This window comes from Salmo salar, chromosome 13 (genome assembly GCF_965601325.2).
Source record: "Salmo salar chromosome 13, fSalSal1, whole genome shotgun sequence".
Classification (NCBI taxonomy): domain Eukaryota; kingdom Metazoa; phylum Chordata; class Actinopteri; order Salmoniformes; family Salmonidae; genus Salmo; species Salmo salar.
This window is the reverse complement of record NC_138303.1, coordinates 44687469-44713152: the sequence shown is the minus strand read 5'-3', so window position 1 is coordinate 44713152 and position 25684 is coordinate 44687469. Positions and strand designations below refer to the sequence as shown.

Here is a 25684-nt window from a genome sequence, read left to right as displayed (position 1 = left end):
ATACGTACATTGATATGATGTTTACTGTTAAAAACATAGGGTCTCAGGGAGGAACCTGGCACAGAGGAAAACATGGATTTACATATGCAGTTTAAATAACTTTATACTCTTGTTTCTACAACAATCTGTTAATCAGTATCAACGTACCTCTTTGATCAGCTGGTCAGCGGCAGGTGCAGACACAGAGCCTCCCGTGGCCCCTTCATCTTCCTCTGTAGCCTCCCCTTTAGCTTGGGGACAGCTGGGAAGAGACTGGCTCTCACCGTATTTGAGGTCGTAGGGGAACTGCAACAACAAAGACAACACTTACAGTTAGGACATTCATAGAACAATAGAATCATGACTCAGCTAAATTCAATCCGTTTCGTCTATGACAGGGATGGGCAACTCCAGTCCTCAGGGTCCTGATTGGTGTTACACTTTTTCCCCCAGCCACAGCTAACACGCCTGACTCCAATATTTAGCTAATCATGATCTTCAGTTTAGAATGCAATTAGTGTAATCAGCGGTGTTTGCTCGGGATGGAGAACCCGCGTGACACCACTCAGGCCCGCGAGGACTGGAGTTGCCCATCCCTGGTCTATGGCATTTAGTGTTTAAATGGGTTGTTTGGGGTCTTCAATCTGATCTGTACTATGTTACCTGAGTGATGTCTGTTCTGATTGGTTTCTCACTGATCTCAGAGAAGTGTCTGCTATCTACAGGAGACAGACAGAAGAACACAGTTATTTATTGTAGGACACAAGAATGACTAAAGAGTATCCAACAGTATGTCAAATATAATGCAGGGTGATGATGATCAGCAGATAATAGGATTGATTTAGGTGACTAGGGCCGGGATTCAATTCCTAGCGCAGCGCACTAGACAGCTGACAATGTGGCTTTTCAAGGCATTTTTCGCGGAGATCACATTCATAGTAAACACTGTGCATGTCAGCTCAAGTGGAGATGACCTTTGACTGTCAAGCACGCTGTAACGCGGCTCTTACGCAGAATAATCCCGGCCTAGGCTGATGTTGAACTGACCTGGAGAGCTGCGCTCTGTGTCCACTCTGGAATGGTGCCTGCTCACTTTCGGACTCTCCTCTCTCTCATAAGAAAACCTATAAACGTTAAAAAAAAATCTATATATAATCAGGTAAGCCATGTATCTTATACATACCAGCAAGCAAAGTGTACCGTATCACCCAAATTGTGCTGAATTTGGGCATTTGCAGAAGTAGATCATTGATTGATTGGATTCATACAGTGCTTTTCCAGGTTCTCAAAGTGCTTATTAATCTTGGGCCTCCATTCATTCGTTTCTGTGGCAGCAAATGCAGTTTTGGTGACGCAGCAGCACTCTACTCATAGATTGTTGTTGCTGTTGTGTTTGGTTGAGGTCAGTAACAGTACTCAATTAGCCTGGAGACGACGTTACTCACGCGTTGTTGTTGCTGTTGTGTTTGGTGGGGGTCAGGGGAAAGAACTCTGTATTGGGGAGAAAGACAGAGTCTGAGCGACTGAGGGGCGACTCAGCCTCCTCGGGGCGGTTCTCTGATAGCTGTAGGGGACGCTGGCTAGCCATGTGGGAGGGCAGGACACTGCTGGTCTCTGTGGAGAACGGATCTGAATAGTCCCCAAACAGACCGCCCTGGCGCTGGACAACCAAACACAAACACTGTGGTTAAAACAAACCGGGCACATCTAAACTCAGCAAAAAAAGAAACGTCCTCTCACTGTCAAATGCGTTTATTTTCAGCAAACTTAACATGTGTACATATTTGTATGAACATAACAAGATTCAACAACTGAGACATAAACTGAACAATTTCCACAGACATGTGACTAACAGAAATGTAATAATGTGTCCCTGAACAAGGGGGGGGGGGGTCAAAATCAAAAGTAACAGTCAGGACTATCTGGTGTGGCCACCAGCTGCATTAAGTACTGCAGTGCATCTCCTCCTCATGGACTGCACAAGATTTGCCAGTTCTTGCTGTGAGATGTTTACCCCACTCGTCCACCAAGGCACCTGCAAGTTCTCGGACATTTCTGGAGGGAATGGCCCTCGCCCTCACCCTCTGATCCAACAGGTCCCAGACGTGCTCGATGGGATTAATATCCGGGCTCTTAGCTGGCCATGGCAGAACACTGACATTCCTTTCTTGCAGGAAATCACGCACAGAACGAACAGTATGGCTGGTGGCATTGTCATGCTGGAGGGTCATGTCAGGATCAGCCTGCAGGAAGGGTACCACATGAGGGAGGAGGATGTCTTCCCTGTAACGCACAGCGTTGAGATTGCCTGCAATGACAACAAGCTCAGTCCGATGATACTGTGACACACCGCCCCAGACCATGACGGACCCTCCACCTCCAAATCGATTCCGCTCCAGAGCACAGGCCTTGGTGTAACGCCCATTCCTTTGACGATAAACGCGAATCCTACCATAACCCTTGGTGAGACAAAACCGCGACTCGTCAGTGAAGAGCACTTTTTTTTGCCAGTCCTGTCTGGTCCAGCGACGGTGGGTTTATGCCCATAGGCGACGTTGTTGCCGGTGATGTCTGGTGAGGACCTGCCTTACAACAGGCCTACAAGCCCTCAGTCCAGCCTCTCTCAGCCTATTGTGGACAGTCTGAGCACTGATGGAGGGATTGTGCGTTCCTGGTGTAACTCGGGCAGTTGTTGTTGCCATCCTGTACCTGTCCGGCAGGTGTGATGTTCGGATGTACCGATCCTGTGCAGGTGTTGTTACACGTGGTCTGCCACTGCGAAGATGATCAGCTGTCCATCCTGTCTCCCTGTAGCGCTGTCTTAGGCGTCTCACAGTATGGACATTGCACTTTATTGCACTGGACACATCTGCAGTCCTCATGCCTCCTTGCAGCATGCCTAAGACACGTCACGTTCACGCAGATGAGCAGGGACCCGGGGCATCTTCCTTTTGGTGTTTTCCAGAGTCAGTAGAAAGGCCTCTTTAGTGTCCTAAGTTTTCATAACTGTGATCTTAATTGCCTACCGTCTGTAATCTGTTAGTGTCTTAACGACCATTCCACAGGTGCATGTTCATTAATTGTTTATGGTTCATTGAACAAGCATGGGAAACAGTGTTTAAACCCTTTACAATGAAGATCTGTGAAGTTATTTGGATTTTTACGAATTATCTTTGAAAGACAGGGTCCTGAAAAAGGGACGTTTCTTTTTTTTGCTGAGTTTATGTTATTCTATCCTGCTCTGATTAAAGATAAAGACTGTGACAGGCTAAATGAAATATAATATATGTTCAGAGCATTCGGAAAGTATTCAGACCCCTTTATTACGTAACAGCCTTATTCTAAAAAAAATTCTCTCATCAATCTACACACAATACTCCGTAATGTTTTTTTTATTTTCACATTTAAGGGTTTTCTTTCTTTCTTTTTTTACTGTTTTCTACATTGTAGAATAATAGTGAAGACATCAACACTATGAAATAACACATATGGAATCATGTAGTATCCAAATATTTTATATTTGAGATTCTTCAAAGTAGCTACCCTTTGCCTTGACAGCTTTGCACACTCTTGGCATTCTCTCAACCAGCTTCATGAGGAATGCTTTTCCAACTGTCTTGAAGGAGTTCCCACATATGCTGAGCACTTGTTGGCTGCTTTTCCATCATTCTGCGGTCCAACTCATCTCAAACAATCTCAATTGGGTTGAGATCGGGTGATTCTGGAGGCCAGGTAATCTGATGCAGCAGTCACTCTCCTTGGTCAAATAGCCCTTACACAGCCTGGAGGTGTTTTGGGTCATTGTACTGTAGAAAAACAAATGATAGTTGCACAAAGTGCAAACCAGATGGGATGGCGCATCACTACAGAATGCTGTGGTAGCCATGCTGGTTAAGTGTGCCTTGAATTCTAAATAAATCACTGACAGTGCCACCAGCAAAGCACCACCACACCTCCTCCTCCATGCATCACGGTGGGAACCACACATGCGGAGATCATTCGTTAACCTACTCTGTGTCTCACAAAGACACGGCGGTTGGAACCAAAAATTGTCAAAGGACAGATTTCCACCGGTCTAATGTCCATTGCTCATGTTCTTAGCCCAAGCAAGTCTCTTCTTCTTATTGGTGTCCTTTAGTAGTGGTTTCTTTGCAGCAATTTGACCATGAAGACCTGATTCACGCAGTCCGAGCTAAAACCAAGCCATGAGGTCAAAGGAATTGTCCGTAGAGCTCAGAGACAAGATTGTGTCGAGGCACAGATCTGGGGAAGGGTACCAAAAAATGTCTGCAGCATTGAAGGTCCCCAAGAACACAGTGGCCTCCATCATTCTTAAATGGAAGAAGTTTGGAACCACCAAGATTCTTCCTAGAGCTGGCCGCCCGGCCAAACTGAGCATTTGGCGGAGAAGGGCCTTGGTCAGAGAGGCGACCAATAACCCAATGGTCACTCTGACAGAGCTCTAGAGTTCCTCCTTGGAGATGGGATAACCTTCCAGAAAGACAACCATCTCTGCAGCACTCCACCAATTGGGCCTTTATGGTAGAGTGGTCAGACGGAAGCCACTCCTCAGTAAAAGGCACATGACAGCCCGCGTGGTGTTTGCAAAAAGGCACCTAAAGGACTCTAAGACCATGAGAAACAAGATTCTCCAGTCTGATGAAACCAAAATTGAACTCTTTGGCCTAAATGCCAAGCATCACGTCTGGAGGAAATCTGGCACCAATTTTTCAGCGGCAGGGACTGGGAGACTAGTCAGGATAGAGGGAAAGATGAATGGAGCAAAGTACAGCGATCCTTGATGAAAACCTGCTCCAGAGCGCTCAGGACCTCAGACTGGGGCGAATGTTCACTTTCCAACAGGACAACGACCATAAGCACACAGCCAAGACAATGCAGGAGTGGCTTCGGGACAAGTCTTTGAATGTCCTTGAGTGGCCCAGCAAGAGCCCGGACTTGAACCCAATCGAACATCTCTGGAGAGACCTGAAAATAGCTGTGCAGCGATGCTCCCCATCCAACCTAACAGAGCTTGAGAGGATCTGCAGAGAAGAATGGGAGAAACTCCCCAAATACAGGTGTGCCAAGCTTGTAGTGTCATACCCAAGACGACTCGAGGCTGTAATCACTGCCAAAGGTGCTTCAACAAACTACTGAGTAAAGGGTCTGAATACTTACGGAAATGTGATATTTCAGTTCATTGTTTTGCAAAAATATCTAATAACCTGTTTTTTGTCATTATGGGTATTGTGTGTAGATTGATGAGGGGGAAAAATGATTTAATCCATTTTAGAATAAGGCTGTAACGTAACAAAATGTGTAAAAAAATCAAGGGATCTGAATACTTTCCGAATGCACTGTATATAAACAGTACGGTATGATATTGTTTTTAACGTCCTTTTTGTTTACGGCGTGTTGGAACCATATTTACTTCCCCATATGGGATAATAAAATGTGCTAAACTAAAGGAAAGTGGTCCGTCGGTGACTCACCCTGTAGATGCCTTCCTCCAGAGCTTCCTCCATGGCTCTCTCCATCTCCTCCTCATTCAGCAGGTCTCCTGAGATGGCCCTGTGGAGCTCTGGAGCTGCCTCCTCCTCTATACTCCTCAGACCAGCCTGGGGAGGAGAGGTAGGAAATGGGAGAGGGACAAACAGAGGAAGAGGCAGAGAAAAGAGAGAGGGTGAGAACAATAAGGAAGAATTCCAGACGACCAAGGTGAGGAGAGAAACAAAGGGAGAGAAGATGCAAGAGAGGATGAGAGAAATAAACATGGAGGGTAAAAGAGAAAGAGAGGTAGAGATTAAAGTAGTGGTTGAGATGTTCGACACAAGCAGAGGATGATTTTGAGGCCTAAAGATGGTGTGCAGAAAGGTGTACATCCAAACGAGCGTTGGTCGGTGTCAATTGGAATTGAATTCACTCAATTCAGGAAGTGATTTGAATTTTCAATTCTAAATAGAAAAACGCTTTAAATAAATCGTTTCTCCTTTTCAGTTTATTGAGAAGTCATTAGAAATAGATGCACTTTCTTCAATTGTTGAATTGGAAATTCAGTTTAATTCCTGAATTGACCCCAAACCTGCTATACAATACTGTGGAGGGCCTCACCTGCATCTCTGGAGCACTCCCATTAGCACTCTTCTTGGTGGGCCGGTAGCCATAGTACTCCTCTTGACGCTTCATAAACTTACGGAAATGATCCTGGATCAGGAAGGTGGCGTAGAACTTTCCCACCGTCACCTCGTCATCTAGGACAGATCCCAATAAAACAAAGTGTCAAAACCCAAACAGAGCTAACTGGAGGCAATTGCCTACGTCGTGGTGGACGGAAATCCGTCACAACACCCCTGGTAAACACAATCCGTCTCGAAGGACCATGAAAATAGGTATAGGTAGCTAGATGAAGTCACCTGGGAAAGATGTTTGAAAGAGTCAACAGATCAGATCAACTTTGCTGACCAGGGTTCATCTTAGCATGCTGCTCCATTCTAGGGGCTTTTGTACATGACCTTTCAGTTAGGTAGGGTTCATGTAGGGGTCACAGTGAAATGCTCACCTCCGATTGGTGGGATGACCTGGTCCAGCAGTTTCATACTGGTGCGTTTCCAGATCTTCTTTATAATGGCTCTCAACTCTTCATTAGCCTGCTCAAAGTTACCTAGTCAACACAAGACAGGAAAAGCAAAGTATTACATAAAAAGACAAACATAAACATGGAATATTATTTATGGTGTGAGACGGGCGCAGTGCTAGAGACAAGACACCTTCGACACCTTCAGTCTTTATCTTGAGGGCAGTCCTGACCAGGGCAAACAGGGTGGCATTGAAGGTGACTGTGCCATCGCTGTTCAGGGGCATGTTCATGGATATTAAACGCTGTTGTCAGGGGGAAGAGGGGAACGAGAGAGAGTGGACACCAGTGAGAAGATGTACTGTACACACCATCAGGCACCGAACCACATCCGTCAGCACAGGTGGTCGTGCTCTTGTGGCGTAGTTGTACATGTACATGGCAATGGTACCCATTTAAATGGCAATCCATTTCATCCAAATAACATGACTTACCTTGCAGGCTGAGCGATGCGGACAGAATTTCCCAAAGCCTAGCGGAGGCTGGATCCTTCGCAGTAGTGTTACCACGTCCAGATGTTTTATACGCCCCCTGCAGGACAGGGGGACAAAATACACTTAGGCACATTGACTTAGAGAGAGGAGCTATATATTAGTTTTGGGTACCAAGACTTACAGCATCAACTACATACAGATACCATGTGAAACTCCTACCAACATGAACTTATTGTGGATTTAAAGGGAATGCCATGGGGCATTGTCCCTGCATTATTGACTTAGAACTGGTCTCTTTAGTGACATAAATAGCTGACCAGCTCATGCAAAATTTGGATCTGGGTTCAGAGATAACTCACGTGGCATCCGGGTCGTACTCGGCCCAGATCTTCTTGAACTCATCCAGATGATGAGGACCCAGGATGGACCAATCACGTGTCAGGTAGTCAAAGTTGTCCATGATCACAGCCACGAATAAGTTGATGATCTGAGATGGGAGAGAAAGATAACTTAAGACAACAACATACTTCCTGGAGGAGAAGAGAAGAGAGGAGAGGAGAAAGGACTACTCACCAGGAAGGCACACAGCATATAGAAGGACATAAAGTAGAAGACAGCGAAGCTGGCTCCACAGGTGTACTCCTCCCCAGGTAGGAAGTCAGACTTGGGGTCACACTTCTTGCCGTACATACTGGCCACCATCACTTCCTGCCACGCCTCCCCTGTCGCACAACTGTTGGGAGAATACAGAGGGCATCGGATTCAGTTACACCTGACCATAGGACAATACAACTTCCCGTACATACTAGCCAGCATCTCTTCCTGCCACGCCTCTCCTGTAGCACAACTAGTGTATTCAATAGGCCAAATCATTACATCAAAGGTGGTGTTTTTACACAGCATATTTCTATCTGAAAGTTCTGTTGCACCCTCCCATAGACACACAGGCAACTCAGTGGTGGATATACAGTATGTGTGAACTCTGACCTTACCTCTGACTGACTCGTTAAATAAAGGTTAAATATTTCTTTTTTTTAAAATCAAGACTGACTCATCCACTCTCTCGCTCTGACTGACTGACTCATCCACTCTCTCGCTCTGACTGACTGACTCATCCACTCTCTCGCTCTGACTGACTGACTCATCCACTCTCTCGCTCTGACTGATTGACTCACCGGAATAGCAGCAGGACAGCTTGGGGGAACGTCTGGAAATTGTTGTTGCGGTTGATCTGTGTGCCATCCACTAAGGCTATCTTTCCAAACACCTGAAAGGGAAGACTCAAGGGTAAGTGGACCCATAGTGTGTATGCACTTAAAAATATTCAGTTGACTCCTAAAAGTTGACCTGCATCCCGATGACTGCGTAGATGAAGAAGAGCATGACGATCAGAAGAGCCACGTAGGGTAGAGCCTGCAGAACAAACACACACTGAGTCATCCCAACCAGTGATATCCAGTCATATTTACTTAAACTACCATCAGTTCCATACATGGTTGCTGCAACCCAGTAGGAATTGGCTCCAGAACCACCAGTTGGACCCGACCTTCCATTTGGGTCTCGTGTTTCCCTACCCCAAGTTTTGCTCATCACTCTGCTGTTTACGAAGGAATGTGAGGAAGCCTGTAAATTGAGGTCAGGGAAACACTGACGGTTACTGACCTGGAAGGACTTGATGAAGGTCCACAGCAGGTTACGGATGCCCTCTGACCTGTTTAGTAGTTTAACCAAACGCATCACACGGAATAGACGGAAGAATGTGATGGACACTCTGGCATTCTCAGAATCCTTTAGGTGAATAAAAACACATGTTCATTTTCATTCATTCATATCAATGGTATAATTACAGAGTAACTTTGTCAGACTAATACATTTGTAATTGAAAACAATACAACAACAAAAATACCGTCTTACCGCAATGGCCTGCATAGGGTTTGTCTGCTGAAATACAATCAGAGACAGATCATATTAGCCGCAGACACTATTGTTGTGTTAGTGGATATTTCTATGAATTAGTAAACGGACACATTACTGTAATTTGTTTATAGATTTAGCATAAATGTATGTTCATTTCTACAAAACTTCAGGAGGGGAAAGTTATGGTACACAGTTATTAATAGATACATTCAGCATGCCAAATACAAAATAAACTTCAAGGCCTATTATAAATGTAGACACAAACATCAGTACTTAATGTGTTGAGGACATTAAATCAGTTAGTTAGCGTTAGACATGTTCAGAGAAGAGCCATACAGTAACAAACCAAGTCAAGACAATACTGACCAAATCCTAGATACAATTCTATGGTAAGCAATGTCTAACCCAATGTCTGATTAGCTCCTAGCGCAACAAGATGGGTCTGGGTCCGCTGGGTCCGCTATCTCTCTGTAAGGACGCATCTAGCTAGGGCCTCACAGGCACAGTAACGGACAACTAGAGTAGTGCTCACAGTGCTCAGCACACAGCAAGAAGGCCCATGCAGATGCAGATGCAGTGTAAAGTGATATTTACAGCACAGCCGTGGAGACAGTACAGTCCTCCACTAGAGGCCAAGGCAGCCTGGAGAGAGGGGAGAGAGAGAGGGAGGAGAGGAGGAGGAGGGGGGAAATGGTGGGTTAGACAGGTGGATGGAGGTGAGGGATCACTGGAGATGTTTATGGGTGACGGTTCAGAGGGGAGAAAACACAGGAGTGCGTGTTGGATGAAGACAGAAACAAACGAAACATGGTGCTTCGCCAAGTGAAAGCAGAGGGGAAAATAAAGACATGAAAACAAGGTGATGTTCATTAATGCTTCAAAATGCTAATGTGTTTCCTGTCATAGCCTCACTTCACTGAACTCAACCGGACGAGATGATACCGATGATAGAATATTAGTCCTTGGCGCAATATTAAATCAACATGTAACACAGACATTCCAATGGCAGGGAGTGGAGATCATGTGGGGCGTGGAGGGGCGTGTGTCTGACAGTGGCACTAACCAGGTCCTGCTGTGAACTAGTGCTGCTTCCCACAACCTGCCGCTGTGGAGCGAGGAGTTTGTGTTTCTGGGTCACAGTTATGAATACGTTGAATAAACACAATCACATTGCATGGGAACGTCTTATAAAAGATCACACCAGGTTCATGCTCCGTTGGGAGAAAACATTCTGAAACATTTATTGTTGCAAGACGTTTTGCTACTGAACACGGCCAGTATCTACTATCACTTGCATAGGTGTACAAACATGGCTGCCGTTGTTCTGTGTACTCACATCGACCTCACTCAGGACGACATCGACAACACTGCCGATGACGATGAGGAAGTCAAACACGTTCCACGGGTCTCCAAAGTAGCCCTGGGATACACAGATTACACAGGGGCATGGAGAAAAAACTATTTTGGAAAAGGAAGAACCTCCAGCATACTTAAAAAGACCCACTAAACATTCTATAGTAAACATTCCTGCCAGCCCAGAGTCTGGGTCTGGGTCTGGGCCTGCGCCTAACCCTACCTTAGCTTTGAAGGCAATGAGTTTTAGGATCATCTCCACCGTGAAGAGGACAGTGAAGATCATGTTCAGAGTGTCAGACAGCTTGGTCACATGGGCTGACTGGTCACAGTGCTGCATGGTGGAAATACACAACAAACCCATTGAGGAAATAGCATAACAGCATTTTGACTACACAATACCTCCAAAATATCTGCCATTAGGAACAAAGAGACAAAGCACCAATTAGTGGGAAAAAAAGATCAGAATTGGGCTGGCTGTGTAAACGCAGCCAGATGCGTTGAGCACGAATGGAATAGAATGGATGTGTTCTAGATTTACCTGCATGCCGAGACACAGTGTGTTGAGCATGATGAGGAAGAACATGGCGTACTCAAAGTAGCAGGAGGTGACTATGTACCACACGTTGTACTGATAGTGGTTCTTAGGGATATAACACCGCAGAGGCTTGGCCTTCAGAGCATACTGCACACACTGACGCTGAGGAGAGAGAAGTAAAGTAAGGCAGTAAAGCCCAGTATCTGTTCAATAGTAACAGGCCAAATGACGTAACTTGGATTTTTGCGTAAATCATCCATTAAGCAGCGCATGGAATATTTACATGGACATTTCTGTCAAGCACACAGATCTCAAAGAGAGTACTTGCAGATAAGAATACTCTGTGACTCTTTCAGGCTGTCGATCACAAAGCGTTAAGAACACATCACTATGCTTAGCCAGCTTACCTGGTTCTTGTCGAGCTCACAGTTCTTATACTCAGACTCTCCCTGCTCCTGAAAGGTTACGATGACGAAGCCGACGAAGATGTTCATCATGAAGAAGGCGATGAGGATGAGGTAGACGATGAAAAAGATGGAGATATCCACACGGTTGTTGTAGACTGGGCCCATATCCTCCCTGTCTGAGTCTATGGCTTTATACAACAGCCTGAGAGAGGGGAGGGAGAGGAAGGAAGGAAGGAAGGAAGGAAGGAAGGAAGGAAGGAAGGAAGGAAGGAAGGAAGGAAGGAAGGAAGGGAAGGAAGGAAGGAAGGAAAGAGAGAGAGAGAGAGGAAAAAGAGGGAGCAATAAAAGGAGCGAGAGAGAAAAGAGAGTAAAAAAACACTTTCCTTGTTAGAAGAACATGAAAGAGGGATTCATTTAATAATGGCTATATGTCTTGCAGTACCTAGTCTGAAATCCAAACTGAATATCGCTCAGTCTCACTATGGTTTCACTTCACTGATCTAGCCTGGAACCATTCAATACAATGAAGACAGTGAAACAACAGTGAAACGGTGACACTCGTACGAGAGTTGTGGTCAATTCCATTTAAACTCTATCAATTCAGGAAGTGAACTGTAATTCCAATTTCGAAATGTTCTTCACAGAAAACCCTCATGGAGAATTGGAATTTCCGTTTCAGTTCCTGAATTGGAGTTGAAATGGAATTGAGCCCCAACCCTGATTCAGCCAGTTCGCCTTCCAGGCTGGGTAACTCACTGTGGCCACCCTTCGAACGTGGACACGGTAAACAGAGCCAGCATGCCGTTGAGGACGTTGTCAAAGTTAAAGTCACTGTTGATCCACTCCCTGGAGGCCAACACCATCTCCTGAAGACTGTTCTCCTGGTGCTTCAGGAACATACCCCTGGGGGGACAGATGTATTATTAGATCATCAGTGTTATGTCAATGAAGTTGGATTGAATTGAGAGAGAAAGGGAGGGCGGAGAAGGAAGGGAAGGAAGCGAGAAAGAGGGAGAGGAGGATGGGAGGAGAGGATGGGGTTGGAGAAAAGGGAGGAACTCATTTTTTTTTGCCAGATAATGCCCAATGGAATGAATAAGGGACTGTTAAAGAGACTGATAATAAAGCTGTCTTACCGGCACGTGACCTCTGTCATTTTGGAGGGGTCTGAGCAAGTGTAGAATTTACCCTGGAGGAGAGCACAACAGAATCATGAGCTAAGTTACATAAAGTAATACACAACCTTTCCAGTTTCCACTACGTATTTAGAGTCATTTGAAATATGATTACTAGCAACCCTAACCCTTAACCACAATCCTAACCCTAACCTCAACCACAACCCTAACCCTAGCTTCATGTCCACATCCCCGTTCAACCCTAGCCCCAACCACAACCCTAACCCTAGCTTCATGTCCACATCCCCGTTCAACTCTAGCCCCAACCACAACCATAACCCTAGCTTCATGTCCACATCCCCGTTCAACCCTAGCCCCAACCACAACCCTAACCCTAGCTTCATGTCTACATCCCCGTTCAACCCTAGCCCCAACCACAACCCTAACCCTAGCTTCATGTCCACATCCCCGTTCATCCCTAACCCCAACCACAACCCTAACCCTAGCTTCATGTCCACATCCCCGTTCAACCCTAGCCCCAACCACAACCCTAACCCTAGCTTCATGTCCACATCCCCGTTCATCCTAACCCCAACCACAACCCTAACCCTAGCTTCATGTCCACATCCCCGTTCAACCCTAGCCCCAACCACAACCCTAACCCTAGCTTCATGTCTACATCCCCGTTCAACCCTAGCCCCAACCACAACCCTAACCCTAGCTTCATGTCCACATCCCCGTTCAACTCTAGCCCCAACCACAACCATAACCCTAGCTTCATGTCTACATCCCCGTTCAACCCTAGCCCCAACCACAACCCTAACCCTAGCTTCATGTCCACATCCCCGTTCAACCCTAGCCCCAACCACAACCACTGAGCTGGCTATGACCTCAAGTGTTATGTCATCTACCTACTACTGAACATACATTATTCAATCTCACATTGAGGAGCTGGACCCCTATGCAGTCTAGCATATTATAAATCATAATAAAGCCACTGAGCTGTCTAGGACCTTGCTGTTCTGTGTCATATGTGAGCTTCTGCATATAGCTACACCATACAGTTTGAACCGTACCTTGAAGAGCTGGACCCCTATGCAGGAGAATATGAAGTCTAGCAGCATGGTGACCAGGACGATGTTGCCGATGGTTTTGATGGCTACAAACACACACTGGACAACATGCTGTAAAAAAGGTTACACATACAGGTCAGATCACCAGCTGTGTGGCAATGCATTTGTATAGAAATACGTGTGTGTGTGTGTGTGTGTGTGTGTGTGTGTGTGTGTGTGTGTGTGTGTGGTGTGGACAGTACCTTCAGGCCCTTGGCTCTGTTGATAGCCCTTAGAGGCCTCAGCACCCTCAACACCCTGAGAATCTTCACCACTGAGATGGCACTGGACCTAGAGTCCGACAGCAGACACACAACAGCCTTCACAATGTGCTCTTCCCAGCAGGCGAAGCTGGTGGAAATGACGTCACGCGTGTACACGTGTATCTCTACAGCGCTCTATTGCATCTCTACGGCGCAACTCAAGACATCGAGAACTACACCGAGTGTACAAAACCTTACGAACACCTTCCTACTACTGAGTTGCAACCCCTTTTTTTCTGAACAGCCTCAATTCGTCGGGGCATGTACTCTACAAGGTGTCGAAAGCGTTCCACGCGGATTGAAGTGAATTTAACAGGTGACATCAACGAGGGATCATAGCTATCACCTGGATTCACCTGGTCAGTCTATGTCATGCAAAGAGCAATGTTTCATAAACTCTGTGAATATCCACAGGAATAATACAGTAACACTATATATTTACTATCTCCCATCAGGATAGCAACACTCACTCCATTCCCATGGACAACAGAGACACGCCCACCACCAGCAGGTCCAGCATGTTGAAGGAGTTACGGCAGAAAGAGCCTGGATGCAGGAAGGCTCCATACACCGTCATCTGGGAGGGGGGACGGGGGGGACGGGGACGGGGGGGGACACTTGGGTTAACATACACGAGCTGTCACCAGGTTAACGTCCTAAATATTATACCATTTCATCCAATAGGAATCTAGACCACTTTACCTTCAGCACAATCTCAATGGTGAACACAGTGGTGAAGACAATGTCAGCATAAGCCAAGACCTGCAGAAAAGAGAGGGTTGGTCGAGTTATCATCACATAGTGAAGTCATTCACATAGCGTACTTTACACCAGGGGTTCTCAATGGGGAGTCCAAGGAACTGCAGGGGGTCCGCAGCCAGATCTCAATATATATATATTTTGATGAATATTACTAACAACAGATTAAATAACTTTTGGCCAAGGGATCCGTGGAATAAGTTTAAATTGTGTAATACAATACAATGCAATAGTATTCATCTACAATGTATGTTCTTTACCCTGGGCAACATGGGCCTGGGATAATCACAGGGATAAAATGTGTAGATTTGAGGGAAATTAGCTTGAAAACAGCACAATTTCCTCTCCAATGCCGAGACATTGGCCTTTAAAAAACATAGTCATAGATAACAATAGCACCCAAAGAGTTTTACTAACTCGAGTCGTGTTCCGATTACGAGGAAACCTGATTAATTTGCTATCACAAAAAGGGTCCCCGGCCCGAAAAAGTTTGAGAACCCTTGCTTTACACTGTTTGTCCTTTTATGGAACGTTTATTGATGTTTCATTTTGAATGCACTTTATTTCAAACGTTATTTTATTTGATGTGTCTGACTGGAACACATTAGAAGACACCACTTAGTAGGGTGTCCAATCAAAAACACATATTTTGACCAGTGGGTAAATGGTCTACACTTAGACTTCCTAATGGAACATAGCCTGAGCACCTTATTCCTGAATGACTTGGGGTCTATGGGATCCTCAGCGGCCAGTGATATACTACTGAGGAGGATGAAGAGCAGGATGAAGTTGGTGAAGGGGGTGGCATTGACGATCCTATGACACAGCTTACGAAACCTGACCACGGAGGGAACACACACACACACACACACACACACACACACACACACACACACACACACACACACACACACACACACACACACACACACACACACACACACACACACACACAAAGAAAAGACAACATCCTCAACTTACATAGTTATTGTAACATCCGACGGGAACACGAGGCCAATTTATTATTGAAACAGGATTTTAATAGCTGTCTAATAAGACTCTACGTCAGATACACCCCACTGAACGTAGATGGCCTGAATTGAATTGAATAGGGAATGTGTTGATCTGTGCGACTCACTTGTTCTCCGGTCCGAAGATAAAGAAGGAGTAGGTCTCAGGCATAGGAACCTCTTCCTCTTTCAGCTGGAGGTCAGCCATTGGTCGAGGCCGTGGGCTCTCAGGGATAGCAGGCTCCTCCTCCTCGTCATCACCTAGAACAGAAGGCGTCGTGGATAGGACAGTTGGTAGTTGGCAGTCATTCAATTATTATACAGTAAATTGTAAATTGACAGTTTTTTTTATGGTGTGCTATCCTTTTTCTTTTATTAAAGTCATTCAATTTATAACCAGATATTTGTTTTAAGTTCATAAACATAAGACATACTGTAGCAATAGTCTGATTCCAAGTCTGTTTGTGCTGTCTTGCCAACTCCTATGGTTAGTGGCGTGACAATGAAGTTGGCAAGACAGCACAAACAAATCTGGGATCAGGCTACAGGAGCAGGGATAAAAGGGTGGATGTCCTGTGCGCTCTTTTTAATTTTTTTAATTTAACCTTTATTTAACCAGGTAGGCTAGTTGAGAACAAGTTCTCATTTACAACTGCGACCTGGCCAAGATAAAGCAAATCAGTTCGACACATACAACAACACAGAGTTACACATGGAATAAACAAACATACAGTCAATAATACAGTAGAAAAAAGTATATATATACATTGTGTGCAAATGAGGTAAGATAAGGGAGGTAAGGCAATAAACAGGCCATGGTGGCAAAGTAATTACAACATAGCAATTAAACACTGGAGTGATAGATGTGCAGAAGATGAATGTGCAAGTAGAGACACTGGGGTGCAAAGGAGCAAGATAAATAAATAAATAAATACAGTATGGGGATGAGGTAGTTGGATGGGCTATGTACAGGATGGGCTATTTACAGATGGGCTATGTACAGGTGCAGTGATCTGTGAGCTGCACTGACAGCTGGTGCTTAAAGTTAATGAGGGAGATATGAGTCTCCAGCTTGAGTGATTTTTGCAGTTCATTCCAGTCATTGGCAGCAGAGAACTGGAAGGAAAGGCGGCCAAAGGAGGAATTGGCTTTGGGGGTGGCCAGTGAAATATACCTGCTGGAGCGCGTGCTACGGGTGGGTGCTGCTATGGTGACTAGTGAGCTGAGATAAGGCGGGGCTTTACCTAGCAAAGACTTGTAGATGACCTGGAGCCAGTGGGTTTGGCGACGAGTATGAAGCGAGGGCCAGCCAACGAGAGCGTACAGGTTGCAGTGGTGGGTAGTATATGGGGCTTTGGTGACAAAACGGATGGCACTGTGATAGACTGCATCCAATTTGTTGAGTAGAGCGTTGGAGGCTATTTTGTAAATTACATCGCCGAAGTCGAGGATCGGTAGGATGGTCAGTTTTACGAGGGTATGTTTGGCAGCATGAGTGAAGGAGGCTTTGTTGCGAAATAGGATGCCGATTCTAGATTTAATGTTGGATTGGAGATGCTTAATGTGAGTCTGGAAGGAAAGTTTACAGTCTAACCAGACACCTAGGTATTTGTAGTTGTCCACATATTCTAAGTCAGAACTGTCCAGAGTAGTGATACTGGATGGGCGGCAGGTGCGGGCAGCGATCGGTTGAAGAGCATGCATTTAGTTTTACTTGCATTTAAGAGCAGTTGGAGGCCACGGAAGGAGAGTTGTATGGCATTGAAGCTCATCTGGAGGTTAGTTAAAACAGTGTCCAAAGAAGGGCCAGAAGTATACAGAATGGTGTCGTCTGCGTAGAGGTGGATCAGAGAATCACCAGCAGCAAGAGCGACATCATTGATGTATACAGAGATGAGAGTCGGCCCGAGAATTGAAACCTGTGGCACCCCCATAGAGACAGCCAGAGGTCCGGACAACAGGCCCTCCAATTTGACACACTGAACTCTATCAGAGAAGAAGTTGGTGAACCAGGCGAGGCAATCATTTGAGAAACCAAGGCTGTTGAGTCTGCCGATAAGAATGTGGTGATTGACAGAGTGGAAAGCCTTGGCCAGGTCGATGAATACGGCTGCACAGTATTGTCTCTTATCGATGGCGGTTATGATATCGTTTAGGACCTTGAGCTCTGTCGAGGATGAGCACAACAACCTCAGACAACTCATATTTCTGATGATTCCAGGAAAATGGCTGGATAACAACAAAAACATGTCTGGTAGTACAGCCTTTATAAGGCAGTGGACAGTGTGTAAGAATAGACTGGGACTTAAAAGATGATGATCTTTGGGATGAGCGGCTAATAATAATTAGGTGGGGCTATTCTTATACTGACTGTACCGCGGCTAGGAGAGCCGCACTGATAGTCATTCAATCCAATGTACTCACGTCAACATCAAGCAGTAGCTTTCCTACTGCAATTAGCATTCGACTATTAGATTCAACTGCTTCTTTTTTTGTAACCGTTCAATTAGCAGAAGTGAAATTCAGATGATAGTACAGCAGTGTATGCTGGGATAATTCCTGAAGCCTTGCCTGGCCTAGGGCTGGCTCAGACAGTGCCTACCACCTACCTGGGAAGTCTGCCGAGGGGAAGGGATCCTTCACTTCCTTCACGTTGGATTCAAACTCATCAACTTTCAGCTGGAATTGAAAACAATGGATATATAATGAGATGGGTTTATAAACAGCTAAAAACATAGAGATTCAGAATACAAGAGACACATCTAACTAAATACCACACATTGACCCAGCATCAGCTCATTGACAGCTTAATGGCACAGTATACAGTAGGCAATCAGTGCTATCTCAACACCTGGTTCAGGACTGAAATAGTGAAATGTAACCCTGCACCAAGAGATGTGGTGTTAGATTCTGTTGGCTCAGTAGCCCTCTTTACTGACTGACCGTAGCGGTGGTGGGAATCCACTCTATCTTAGTTCTCTGTCCAGCCAGCTTCTTAATGCTAGGGTTAGTTAACCTCTTACACTAACCTGCCAGGTACAGATAGAGGATTCTTGAGTCAGTAGTACTAACCTTAGCAGTGGTGGGAATCCCCTCTATCTTAATCCTCTGTTCAGCCAGTTTCTTAGCCAGCAGAACCTTCTCCTCATCAGCCTTGTCTGGCATGTTGGCCCTGTTAGGAACAGGTGGAGAGAGGGAAAATAGGGGAACATTTAGTTGTAATAAAGGATGTATAGCTAACAGCAGCTAACATCCAGTACTTGACATGGGCAGGAGTTCACCGCAACTGTGTACCGACACCTCAGATTTTGTTCTTCTTGAGTTCCCGCACCTCCTATAGAATATTAGCTCAAAAGTATTGTGGCGCTCCTGCACCTATATATACTGCTCAAAAAAATAAAGGGAACACTTAAACAACACAATGTAACTCCAAGTCATTCACACTTCTGTGAAATCAAACTGTCCACTTAGGAAGCAACACTGATTGACAATAAATTTCACATGCTGTTGTGCAAATGGAATAGACAACAGGTGGAAATTATAGGCAATTAGCAAGACACCCCCAATAAAGGAGTGGTTCTGCAGGTGGGGACCACAGACCACTTCTCAGTTCCTATGCTTCCTGGCTGATGTTTTGGTCACTTTTGAATGCTGGCGGTGCTTTCACTCTAGTGGTAGCATGAGACGGAGTTTACAACCCACACAAGTGGCTCAGGTAGTGCAGCTCATCCAGGATGGCACATCAATGCGAGCTGTGGCAAGAAGGTTTGCTGTGTCTGTCAGCGTAGTGTCCAGAGCATGGAGGCGCTACCAGGAGACAGGCCAGTACATCAGGAGACGTGGAGGAGGCCGTAGGAGGGCAACAACCCAGCAGCAGGACCGCTACCTCCGCCTTTGTGCAAGGAGGAGCAGGAGGAGCACTGCCAGAGCCCTGCAAAATGACCTCCAGCAGGCCACAAATGTGCATGTGTCTGCTCAAACGGTCAGAAACAGACTCTATGAGGGTGGTATGAGGGCCCGACATCCACAGGTGGGGGTTGTGCTTACAGCCCAACACCGTGCAGGACGTTTGGCATTTGCCAGAGAACACCAAGATTGGCAAATTCGCCACTGGCGCCCTGTGCTCTTCAGAGATGAAAGCAGGTTCACACTGAGCATGTGACAGATGTGACAGTCTGGAGACGCCGTGGAGAACGTTCTGTTGCCTGCAACATCCTCCAGAATGACCGGTTTGGCGGTGGGTCAGTCATGGTGTGGGGTGGCATTTCTTTGGGGGGCCGCACAGCCCTCCATGTGCTCGCCAGAGGTAGCCTGACTGCCATTAGGTACCGAGATGAGATCCTCAGACCCTTTGTGAGACCATATGCTGGTGCAGTTGGCCCTGGGTTCCTCCTAATGCAAGACAATGCTAGACCTCATGTGGCTGGAGTGTGTCAGCAGTTCCTGCAAGAGGAAGGCATTGATGCTATGGACTGGCCCGCCCGTTCCTCAGACCTGAATCCAATTGAGCACATCTGGGACATCATATCTCGCTCCATCCACCAACACCACGTTGCACCACAGACTGTCCAGGAGTTGGCGGATGCTTTAGTCCAGGTCTGGGAGGAGATCCCTCAGGAGACCATCTGCCACCTCGTTTTCCACTTTCATTTTGAGTGTGACTCCAAATCCAGGCCTCCATGGGTTGATAAATTGGATTTCCATTGATTATTTTTGTGTGATTTCGTTGTCAGCACATTCAACTATGTAAAGAAAAAAAGTATTTAATAAGATTATTTAATTCATTCAGATCTAGGATGTGTTATTTTAGTGTTCCCTTTATTTTTTGGAGCAGTGTATAAACGGTGCCGGCACCCAAAATGAGTACTGGCACCTATTTCAGTCCAAGTCAAGCACCACTAACATCTTAAATGTATTTAGCTCTTTCTGCAGTGGTGCCAAACAAGAGTGTGTTGAGTCAAAGGAGGGTTGTTGTGTTTACCTGAGCAGTTTCCGCCTCTTCCTCTCCTCTGCTTTGTCTTTCTGGGCGGCCGTCAGGCTCTCGGCTTCTGCCAGGTTGTCAACAGCGATGGCCAGGAACACGTTGAGGAGGATGTCTGTTCACACAGCACTCAGGAAACAACAGCCTTGTACTTGGGCCTGCTCTTAGCTATGCCACAGTCTAGCCTAGTTATTATACAATTATTTACATCCCATAAAACAAGCCCTATTCTGTAACCAAACACGTCACAAACTATTCTATCCTGACAGACGGTAACAAAAATGTTAATCGAGTTGGCCAGTAACCACACTGCTAACCTTATGCCGAACCTTACGTTAAGACAAAAGTTATATTTTGTTTTCACCCATCTTTATGATATAGCCAATTTTGACTTTGTGGCTGTGGTAACGAGTGACAACCGATCTCCTGAGGGGTTCTGCCATCACCACAGCAGCCTACCATGGCCTGAGGATGAGGATAACCCAAGACTCAAACACTACAGAGTCCACCCCCTGGATCCTTCATCTACAGCCGTTGGATTCATCTCAGTCTCCGCCTGAATCCCCTCACATCCATTCCATTTCCTCAATAAATATTCAAAACCTTTTTTTAAATGTACTGGTGAAGTGAAGGATACAGTTTCCACAGGTGAAGAGGATGATGAAGTAGATGCTGACTAGGATGCCAGGGAAGACTGGTCCACCGTAAGCCATGATACCATTATACATGATGGAGTTCCAGTCCTCCCCTGTCAGAACCTGAATGAAGAGGAGGAAGTCGTTCAATCCGTCCGTCCGGCCAGTCAGTCAACACATCACGCTACAATAGAAAGCACAATACCTGGAAGACACTGATGAGAGCCTGGGGGAAGTTGTCAAAGTTACTGCGTCTGATCTCCTGGTCTGGGAAGTTGAACTTCCCCCCGAACACCTGCATGCCCAGCAGGGAGAAAATGACGATGAAGAGGAAGAGGAGGAGGAGCAGCGAGGCGATGGAACGGACTGAGTTTAACAGGGAGGCAACCAGGTTACTGAGGGAGGTCCAATACCTGAGAGAGGAGAGAGTAGTGGGCTGTTATCAGAGATATACTGTACGGTGGTACTTAGGTGAAACGTTTACTGACAGTGCGCTCACGAAAATAAAAAGCTGCTTTGCCCCTTAGGGCCACCGTAGAAATACTAGACTATATCAAATGTTTGATTACATTGACTATGACTATATTACTGATATCATATCGGTGATCTCGTCATTTCAAATGCAATGCTTGACAAGTGCTGTTTTATCGTTGACTTATTAAACTTAGAAAGCACAGAGATGCCGCTCAGTGACTGTGGGACACCGGAGAACAAACCCCAAAATCATAGCAACAGCTGTGTCACCAAATGTTAAATCTCTCTGATGGAAGGCTAGCTAGCTAGCTCGGGATTTGATAAGGCTCGCAAGAATAGCAAACGTTTGGTCAATAAATGCTCTTCCAGTGAGGCGACTTACTTGGTGACCTTGAGCAGTCTCAGCAGGCGGATGCAGCGGAGGACAGAGATGCCGAGAGGGGACATGATGTCAGCAGTGACCAGGATGATCTCGAGGATGCCCACGCTCACCACGAAGCAGTCGAAGCGGTTGAACAGGGACAAGAAGTATTGAGGCAGGCCCAGAGCGTACATCTTCACAAACATCTCCAGCGCAAACAGGGTCAGCAGCACCTTGTTGGCATTATCTGAGAAAGGACACAGGCACCAATGAGGACAAAGGGATATGCAAGAGGGAACCGATAAGAAATCAGGGATAGGCAAGACAGGCCCCTAAGAACTGATCCTTGTTGGCACTATCTGACACCAGAGAGAATAACACAGCTAAGTCAGTGGAGGCTGGTGGGAAGAGCTATAGGAGGATGGGCTCATTATAATGGCTGGAATGGAATTCATGGAACGGAGTCAAACATGTGGTTTCCATATGTGTGATGTGCTTGATACCGTTTCCATTGATTCCTTTCCGGCCATTCCAGCCGTCTTTTTCATGCAAGTCGGAATAACGTCCGTGGGCGTGATATAACATTTGGCCGGATCAAGGAGTCTGGGTTGCCAGGCAATTATTCTATATATACTGCTCAAAAAAATAAAGGGAACACTTAAACAACACATCCTAGATCTGAATGAAATAAATAATCTTATTAAATACTTTTTTCTTTACATAGTTGAATGTGCTGACAACAAAATCACACAAAAATAACCAATGGAAATCCAATTTATCAACCCATGGAGGTCTGGATTTGGAGTCACACTCAAAATTAAAGTGGAAAACCACACTACAGGCTGATCCAACTTTGATGTAATGTCCTTACAACAAGTCAAAATGAGGCTCAGTAGTGTGTGTGGCCTCCACGTGCCTGTATGACTTCCCTACAACGCCTGGGCATGCTCCTGATGAGGTGGCGGATGGTCTCCTGAGGGATCTCCTCCCAGACCTGGACTAAAGCATCCACCAACTCCTGGACAGTCTGTGGTGCAACGTGGCGTTGGTGGATGGAGTGAGACATGATGTCCCAGATGTGCTCAATTGGATTCAGGTCTGGGGAACGGGCGGGCCAGTCCATAGCATCAATGCCTTCCTCTTGCAGGAACTGCTGACACACTCCAGCCACATGAGGTCTAGCATTGTCTTGCATTAGGAGGAACCCAGGGCCAACCGCACCAGCATATGGTCTCACAAGGGGTCTGAGGATCTCATCTCGGTGCCTAATGGCAGTCAGGCTACCTCTGGCGAGCACATGGAGGGCTGTGCGGCCCCCCAAAGAAATGCCACCCCACACCATGACTGACCCACTGCCAAACCGGTCATGCTGGAGGATGTTGCAGGCAGCAGAACGTTCTCCACGGTGTCTCCAGACTCTGTCACGTCTGTCACGTGCTCAGTGTGAACCTGCTTTCATCTGTGAAGAGCACAGGGCGTCAGTGGCGAATTTGCCAATCTTGGTGTTCTCTGGCAAATGCCAAACGTCCTGCACGGTGTTGGGCTGTAAGCACAACCCCCACCTGTGGATGTCGGGCCCTCATACCACCCTCATAGAGTCTGTTTCTGACCGTTTGAGCAGACACATGCACATTTGTGGCCTGCTGGAGGTCATTTTGCAGGGCTCTGGCAGTGCTCCTCCTACTCCTCCTTGCACAAAGGCGGAGGTAGCGGTCCTGCTGCTGGGTTGTTGCCCTCCTACGGCCTCCTCCACGTCTCCTGATGTACTGGCCTGTCTCCTGGTAGCGCCTCCATGCTCTGGACACTACGCTGACAGACACAGCAAACCTTCTTGCCACAGCTCGCATTGATGTGCCATCCTGGATGAGCTGCACTACCTGAGCCACTTGTGTGGGTTGTAAACTCCGTCTCATGCTACCACTAGAGTGAAAGCACCGCCAGCATTCAAAAGTGACCAAAACATCAGCCAGGAAGCATAGGAACTGAGAAGTGGTCTGTGGTCCCCACCTGCAGAACCACTCCTTTATTGGGGGTGTCTTGCTAATTGCCTATAATTTCCACCTGTTGTCTATTCCATTTGCACAACAGCATGTGAAATTTATTGTCAATCAGTGTTGCTTCCTAAGTGGACAGTTTGATTTCACAGAAGTGTGATTGACTTGGAGTTACATTGTGTTGTTTAAGTGTTCCCTTTATTTTTTTGAGCAGTGTATATATATATATATATTGGATCTTCTTTTTGTCCTGTTCCTGTTATTATTTTGGATGTGCGTAAAACCCCCCGCATTCATTATCGGCAAGACAGGGTGCTAAGAACTGACCCTGAGACAGCAGGACGTTTGATGTAGTTTATGGTTTCTACTGGGAGCTGCTATTTCTGTACTAGAGGCTCAAGTTCTGTCTATGGGGGTAGCATTAGTAAACTAAAAAAAGTCACCATATATCAGTGAGTAAAAGTAAAAGAGGTCATAGTATATATAAAGAGATAAAGACATAGCAGAAACGAGATACAATACACTAGTGTGGCTTATGTGTCAATATTCTGACCTGAGCTCTGCGTAACACAACATTTTTGTGCAAGTATCTTATTGACATCAATGAATGATTTAAGCGAAAGCCTGAGTTGTGGCAGCTTATCTTTACTCTGAATCGGGCCCATGCAGAACATGCTTTCTAGATTTACTAGTCAACGGCAGCTTCAGTGAGAGCGTAAAACAGACCTTATATAGTAGTGTGTGTATGAGTGTGTGTATGTTTGTGAATGCCTGCATGCATGCGTGTATATGTGTGTGTGTGTGTGTGTGTGTGTGTGGGGGGGGGGGGGGACCTTGTACAGTAGTAAGCATGTCTGACTGGTGGTGATGTTCACTAGCGATGGCAATAGTATTCAGGAAGACCACCAGAATCACAGACCAATAAAATGTCTTTGATTTTACATAGACGAGACACTTCATCCTGAAGTACCGGTTCCAGCGACGAGCCAGACGACTGGGGAGAGAGGGTTGAGAGGGAGAGAGAGGAAAGAGGGAGGAGAAATGAGAGACGAGAGGGGGAGAGAGGAGAGGAGGAGAGAGAGAGAGAGGGAGGGAGAAAAGGGAGGGAGACAGAGAGAGGAGAGAGGGAGAGAATGAGGGAGAGAGAGATGAGAGAGTGAGAGAATGAGGGAGAGCGAGGAAGGAGAGGATGGTCTGAAGTCAGTCACCGTGTCTATGATCAGTAAAAAATAATACTACATTTAAATGATGTATCACTTATGTTTTTATCTTCGTACTCACTAATAGTACATCACCCGGCTCTCACCCTCCATCCCTATCAGACTGTCTGTGTCTGCCTCCGTCAAAGGCAGGAGTCCTGGCCAAGAATAAACAGAATATTAGGGGGACTTGTATACATTAAGACACCCTACACCCCAACCCACCTCTTGTCTCTTGGCCCTCCAACCCCTACAGAGGGTCAGCTCCCACTCAGCCCAGTCAAAGCTCTTCTCTGTCCTGGCACCCCAATGGTGGAACAAGCTTCCCCTTAACATCAAAACAGCAGAGTCCCTACCCATCTTCTGAAAATGTCTGAAACTCTACCTCTTTGAAGTGTATCTTAAATAAATCCCCCCGGCGCACCCCCCCCCCCCACTTGCCTTTTCTGACTATCACTGACTTTGCTGTTAACTACTTTATTGAGGGAAAATGTACTTACAGTGACCGTGATATGTAGT

At 46.1% G+C, this 25684-nt stretch overlaps 1 protein-coding gene across 3 annotated transcripts in view; it reads right to left on the bottom strand.

Annotated features, from left to right (window-relative positions):
- Nucleotides 1-25684, bottom strand: part of LOC106567031 (dihydropyridine-sensitive L-type skeletal muscle calcium channel subunit alpha-1) — a 48573-nt gene that overhangs the window by 3543 nt on the left and 19346 nt on the right. The window contains exons 9-44 of one of the 3 annotated variants that reach the window (XM_014135835.3): nucleotides 25248-25323; nucleotides 24800-24960; nucleotides 21994-22219; nucleotides 21343-21550; nucleotides 21140-21260; nucleotides 20503-20617; nucleotides 18594-18693; nucleotides 18131-18200; nucleotides 15650-15782; nucleotides 15219-15348; nucleotides 14455-14514; nucleotides 14223-14329; nucleotides 13693-13780; nucleotides 13454-13561; nucleotides 12399-12451; nucleotides 12019-12165; nucleotides 11263-11464; nucleotides 10859-11017; nucleotides 10541-10651; nucleotides 10301-10384; nucleotides 9559-9606; nucleotides 8962-8988; nucleotides 8710-8835; nucleotides 8395-8460; nucleotides 8223-8314; nucleotides 7621-7780; nucleotides 7407-7534; nucleotides 7048-7144; nucleotides 6747-6858; nucleotides 6539-6640; nucleotides 6091-6230; nucleotides 5472-5597; nucleotides 1425-1639; nucleotides 1027-1103; nucleotides 643-698; nucleotides 148-285 (exon numbers count right to left, since the gene is read on the bottom strand). In XM_014135835.3, the coding sequence (XP_013991310.3) occupies nucleotides 148-285; nucleotides 643-698; nucleotides 1027-1103; nucleotides 1425-1639; nucleotides 5472-5597; nucleotides 6091-6230; nucleotides 6539-6640; nucleotides 6747-6858; nucleotides 7048-7144; nucleotides 7407-7534; nucleotides 7621-7780; nucleotides 8223-8314; nucleotides 8395-8460; nucleotides 8710-8835; nucleotides 8962-8988; nucleotides 9559-9606; nucleotides 10301-10384; nucleotides 10541-10651; nucleotides 10859-11017; nucleotides 11263-11464; nucleotides 12019-12165; nucleotides 12399-12451; nucleotides 13454-13561; nucleotides 13693-13780; nucleotides 14223-14329; nucleotides 14455-14514; nucleotides 15219-15348; nucleotides 15650-15782; nucleotides 18131-18200; nucleotides 18594-18693; nucleotides 20503-20617; nucleotides 21140-21260; nucleotides 21343-21550; nucleotides 21994-22219; nucleotides 24800-24960; nucleotides 25248-25323 (4169 nt within the window). The remainder of the gene's footprint in view (nucleotides 1-147; nucleotides 286-642; nucleotides 699-1026; nucleotides 1104-1424; nucleotides 1640-5471; nucleotides 5598-6090; nucleotides 6231-6538; nucleotides 6641-6746; nucleotides 6859-7047; nucleotides 7145-7406; nucleotides 7535-7620; nucleotides 7781-8222; nucleotides 8315-8394; nucleotides 8461-8709; nucleotides 8836-8961; nucleotides 8989-9558; nucleotides 9607-10300; nucleotides 10385-10540; nucleotides 10652-10858; nucleotides 11018-11262; nucleotides 11465-12018; nucleotides 12166-12398; nucleotides 12452-13453; nucleotides 13562-13692; nucleotides 13781-14222; nucleotides 14330-14454; nucleotides 14515-15218; nucleotides 15349-15649; nucleotides 15783-18130; nucleotides 18201-18593; nucleotides 18694-20502; nucleotides 20618-21139; nucleotides 21261-21342; nucleotides 21551-21993; nucleotides 22220-24799; nucleotides 24961-25247; nucleotides 25324-25684) is intronic. The other 2 variants (XM_014135836.3, XM_014135837.3) reach the window with 2 other exon arrangements.